Source organism: Centroberyx gerrardi, chromosome 11 (genome assembly GCF_048128805.1).
Source record: "Centroberyx gerrardi isolate f3 chromosome 11, fCenGer3.hap1.cur.20231027, whole genome shotgun sequence".
NCBI lineage: Eukaryota > Metazoa > Chordata > Actinopteri > Beryciformes > Berycidae > Centroberyx > Centroberyx gerrardi.
The window spans coordinates 32,361,588-32,366,587 of record NC_136007.1 but is presented as its reverse complement, the minus strand read 5'-3'; the positions used below and the strand labels follow the sequence as shown (position 1 = coordinate 32,366,587).

Here is a 5,000-nt window from a genome sequence, read left to right as displayed (position 1 = left end):
CACACACACACACATCTGACTAACCTCTTTCCTTTACATTCAGTTTACCTGACCCTTTTAACCCTTTTTCCTTTATAAATTCTTTCCTGTATGCATGTGTATGAGAGACACACAGAGAGCTGTAAGCTCCCTTGCTGCACAGCTCCTAGTGCAGCCCATGGGGGATGGGGGGAAATTTGCATGTATATGAGAGACACACAGAGAGCTGTAAGCTCCCTTGCTCCTACAGCAGTGCCAAGAGAGACACACACCACTGAGAAGAGTACTGAGATGTTTTTACAATAAGTGTGAGGGTTATCAGATAATTCACAAATATTTACACAGTGTAAGTCATACAACTGTATACTGCATACTATATAATTGTGACGTGCCCCTGGTACTCACTGTTACCATGCTAACTACAAATATTCCTTTAACATACAATATTCTAACTTCTTTCCTTTACCTTCAGTTTAGTGTAGTACACCACCTTTTCTTTTATTGTAGTAATGTTGACAGTAGAAACACCAAATAAACACCACCAGTGATATCTATAACTTTCCTTCATGGGTTATAATATAGATCAAAATAACTCTTACGGCCACAACAAAGAAAACATTTGGCTCAACCTTGTGACCAGCAACATATAAAGAGGACGCCATACCCGAGGATTACTTTTAAAGCAAGATGATTTTATTTACAAAACAAGATGAACAGAGGTAAACCTAAGCATTTAACTACTGTGTACAAATATGCAGATATAGACATATAATAAAAAAAAACAGTATATATATACATATGTAAAGAACACTAGGACAATAGTGCAATGGTGCAGAGTGCAGATGATGATGGGGGAGGAGGAGCAGGAGGAAATCCCTGGTCTGGGCCTTTCACTCCATTTTTCTCAGCTTCGTCAGAATTCTGCATCAAAAGCGCTGCCACTGTCCTCTTCTTCTTACTGTCACTGTCTACTCTTCCTTCTTCTTCTTCTGCATCCTGGAGACTGTCCACCTGTAATGAAAGATAAAGAGAAGTTGTATGAATTTATTGATGCAGTGAAAGAAAAGGAGAGGCCTGCAGGGCCCCTCACTGGCAACTCTGGCACACACACACATACACACATCTTAATAGGCCTGCATTCAAACTTTACCTGCTGCTATGTTGGTCAGTCATCCAGCCACTCGAGTTCCAGCCCTTCTCCTCGGAAAGACTTCCTGTTCACTCCGTAGTCGAACCGGAGCTCTTCGCTTATGGCAGTGTCTTTGGTGGCCTGGAACAGGATGACATCCCTCACTCCTTCCGGGAAGTTCATCTTGCAGTACCGTGGCGTGACACTGCTTTTCTTCCGCGAATGGTTCATCATTCTGCCAAGGGTTTCGATAGATGGGTGACACTCGCAAGGAAACGTCTGGGCATCGATGCAGAGGTCGCGACCATCATGACTCTTGAAGAAAAAAAGGTAGCCCATCTCATCCTGCATGGACTCCATCATCTTCCTGCCCTCTGCTGCTGTGATTACCTTGCCATGATAATCACAGATGATGGAGCCCTTGGCAAAGGATTTGGTGGCAACAACTCCTGTGGTCAAAAGAAGGTGACATTAGTATGTGAATATGTGAATTCATCCCCTGACTCATCAGTAGAAGAACTGCAAGATGGAGAAGATTTCATGGTTAAACACTGACAAACAGCTGGACTGACCTTGGAAGAAGCTGTGAGAGAGAATAGTTGAAGGTTGTGTGTTTTGGATGATGACACATACCCTTCCAAACTGTTGAACAGGTTGGCGGTGGCCACGATACCCTCCAGGGTCCTCATCCTGTAGTGGGCATTGGCCACCGCTGTAGAGTGGGCCATGTAGTGTGCCGCTGCACTTTTCTGCTCCTCGGAAAAGTTCGCACTCGCTGCTATCTCTGCAACTTTTCTGACTTCTTGGCTGGTGATGTTTGGGATTTTGTAGCTGCAATGAAGAAGAAATCTCAGATTACAATCATATTATATTACAATAATATTATAGAAAGAGTACAAAACCAGTCTACCAATTTAATCCTTGTCTGTACAGTACATATTAATATATACATGTTAGTACATGGGATTCTGCTAATACTTACTGTTCATGCAGACGTCTGAGGTCGTTGGTGGCGCTGGAAATTGGTCCGCCGGATTTGGACAGGAAAAATCTGCCCTCATCATCCACACCGTCCTGCATACATCCTTGGCGGATGCCATTGTAGTATTCATCCAGCATCTGTGGAGATAAGATATGGATGAAGTTAATACTTGAGAAATTATTGATGGAGCCCTTGGTCAAAACAGTGAAGAAATGGACCAGCGAGGCAAAGCAGGAACTGATTCTGATGTTACAGTTATTCATGGTGAGGGTTAGGGTTAGGTGCTAGGGTTTTTTCAGCCTGTTAGAGAACTTACAGCAGCCTCCTCCTCGGTGAGGGCAAATGTCGCTATCTGCATTGTGGCCGTTTTGTGTTGGCTGACCCCCACACAGACTCGTCCATCGACGCGCTTCTGGTCGAGCCACTCTGACACCTGGAAAACAATGAAGGACACAGTGGGAATTAATGACATGAACAAAGTAGCACTGTTCTATTTGAATCTGGACATGCAATATTTTCTACTGACTACATGCAATACTTTGTACCAACTGAGGAAACACTGTGGGGGAAAAGTACTTACTGTCAATCCCTCCACTGCTCCGGGTCTCTGGAAGTGTTTCAGCATCAGGATGGCTTCGCAGTTGTAGCGGAACAGCGTCTTCTCCTCTTCTTCCACACGCTGGTGCTGCAGGAGCTTGCCGTAGATGCCCAGCATGTCCTTCTTGGCCTCGCGGAGGACTCTCTGGCAGTCATGGAGAGTCGCCTGGCCATGAATGAAGCGGTGGTACCTAGAATGATAAGATAAAACAAAACACCAATGAGGAGGAGAGTTAGATATTTTTCTGTATCACATAATCCTGGCAGCCTTCCAAGTACTATCCACATGAGAGAAGTCATTAAAGGAAAGGTAGAGCAGGGAGATTAACAACTCACTTTTTTTGGCATGTGGCTTTGCTGAGGGCCTTTGCCACTGGCTTCCTCAAGGTGTTGAGCAGCTCGATGTACGCCTGACACTTCCTGTGGAAGTCCGGGTCCGCTGCAGCCAAATCCAGGCGTGTCTTGAGGTACTGGACACACCGGATCATGTTCTTGATGTAATTGATGATGGTGGATGGACTCATCTGCAGTACCCTCAGCCTGTTCAGGAAGTCCTGGGTCTCCGTGCTCTTCAGGAGAAAGTCCATGCTCACTTCATCCCCGCTCGGCTGGATGTACCTGAACATCCTGGAGACATTGTCTACCTGTGATGAAAGAGGAAGAGTGAATGAGTGAAGTGTGAATTGCTACAGAGCTGCAGTCTGTGTGTGTATGGGCGTGTGTGCGTGTGTCAATGAGCCTGTTGTCACACTATAGAGATGCTAATAGACTACAGGCTGCAAAGAGCAACGCAGAGAGCAGAATACTATAGTGTAAGATGTAAATAAGAATTTGTTCTTAATGACTTGCCTGGTTAAATGAAGGTTAAATAAATAAATAAATAAAATGTGTTTAGATCTTACCTCCTGTTGGTAGTTTGAGACTAGCAGAGAGGTAGTCAGGTACTGCCGTCAAAATTGCAGCTTCACGTGGGAACTTTTCATAAAGTCCCATCTGCTGCATTTTGACCCTCAGGGTTGTTTGGTACTGGGCCGTGTCCCTGAGAAAATACAGAGAAAATTAGCTCAAAGGAACTTACAGATGTTCACAGCCAAAGATCATTGATTGAACTTGTGTGTGTTGAGTGAGGTGATGAACTTACTTTTGCCATGTTGGGTCACTTGGACCAGCATCCTCACTGGAATCAGTGCCGGGGGTCTCTTCAGCGCCTCTACGGTCTTCTTCTGTGTTGCCACTGGCCGGGATGGGGGCTTGCTCGCCAGCAGCTGAAGTTGATGGTTGCTCGTCGCTGGGTTCAATGTCTGCGTCCATGGGGGCATTGAGGACGAAGAAGCTTCTTCTACGAAGATCTTCAAGAAGAGCCAGTCTGGAAGGCCTGTGGGGGTACCGCCTGCACATCTCGGCGTAGTCCCAGGTTCTGCCTTGGCGGGTCCAATCCTTCATCGACTTCTTGGCCCTCTGCAGCTCTGCCTGCCTCTCCACAGCTGTGGAGCGCTTCATGCAGACCCTGGCCAGGTGGGCAGACAGTACTTCCTGGGGTTTCTCGCACAGCAGGCAGTGGATGATGCAGCGATCCGAGCTGTGAGAGAGAAAGAGAGAAAGTAGACAGTCAGTGAAACCACCCCTGACTTATTTTGAGAAATCTTTTCAAGTGAATATCACTTACTGCACTGGCAGCCACATTTGCCTGTTTCAAGCAAAATACAATTCAACTAGTGAAAACAAATTGGTACTTACTTTGCAGCCTGTCCTGCCATTGTCCTCAGAAAAGTCTTTTTCACAAAAAGAAGAAAAAAAACAAAGCTCTTGGGAAGAGAGAAAGCAAGAAAATAAACAAAAAAAGAATAGAAATAGAAATAGCAGGCGAAAAAAATCCTTTTAAAAAAGCAAGAAACTTCAAAAAAGAGTTTTCTTCAGAAAAGTCTACAGGTTCGATGAAATTCTCTTCCAAAATGGCAAAGAGGTGGTGTGTGTGATCAGAATTGAAAACACACTGATGCAGTGGAGTTTACCTGCAGTATTTATCCTCCATGATGATGCCATAGGCCCATTAGCTTGATTGTGGCCTATCAAAGGTGGGAGGAGTTTGTGACTCATCATGTGAATGGGGCTTCCCCCACAATGTTGTCAACCTGTAAATGAGTGCTAATTAATATATTCAGAGGTGAATAGTGTAGGTGATGAGTGCTATGTCTCCACTTGACTTCCAATATTGCTATCTTAATGAGGCTATCTAAAAACAGATTCAAAAGGTAAGAGGAGTGTAAATTATGTTTCACAATGTGTAGATTTCAATCTTTGTGTGAAACTGAG

At 44.8% G+C, this 5,000-nt stretch overlaps 1 protein-coding gene across 1 annotated transcript; it reads right to left on the bottom strand.

The window, feature by feature from the left end:
* Positions 1-1,511: 1,511 nt before the first annotated feature.
* Positions 1,512-3,274, bottom strand: LOC144541724 (uncharacterized). Its single transcript, XM_078286428.1, has 6 exons — positions 3,024-3,274; positions 2,671-2,878; positions 2,407-2,523; positions 2,091-2,227; positions 1,742-1,939; positions 1,512-1,557 (listed from the first exon to the last, which is right to left on the bottom strand). Exons 1-6 carry the CDS (start codon positions 3,272-3,274, stop codon positions 1,512-1,514), a joined length of 957 nt encoding a protein of 318 aa, XP_078142554.1.
* Between the last annotated feature and the right edge of the window lie 1,726 nt (positions 3,275-5,000).

What these genes read in the sequence shown, in the direction of transcription:
- LOC144541724 (XM_078286428.1), bottom strand. Translation starts at nt 3,274, where the DNA reads ATGGACTTTCTCCTGAAGAGCACGGAGACCCAGGACTTCCTGAACAGG. An exon ending in TCACCGAGGAGGAGGCTGCT is followed by an intron (nt 2,228 to 2,406) that starts GTAAGTTCTCTA and finishes TTATCTCCACAG; the next exon opens with ATGCTGGATGAATACTACAA. An exon ending in CTGTTCAACAGTTTGGAAGG is followed by an intron (nt 1,558 to 1,741) that starts GTATGTGTCATC and finishes TTTTGACCACAG; the next exon opens with GAGTTGTTGCCACCAAATCC.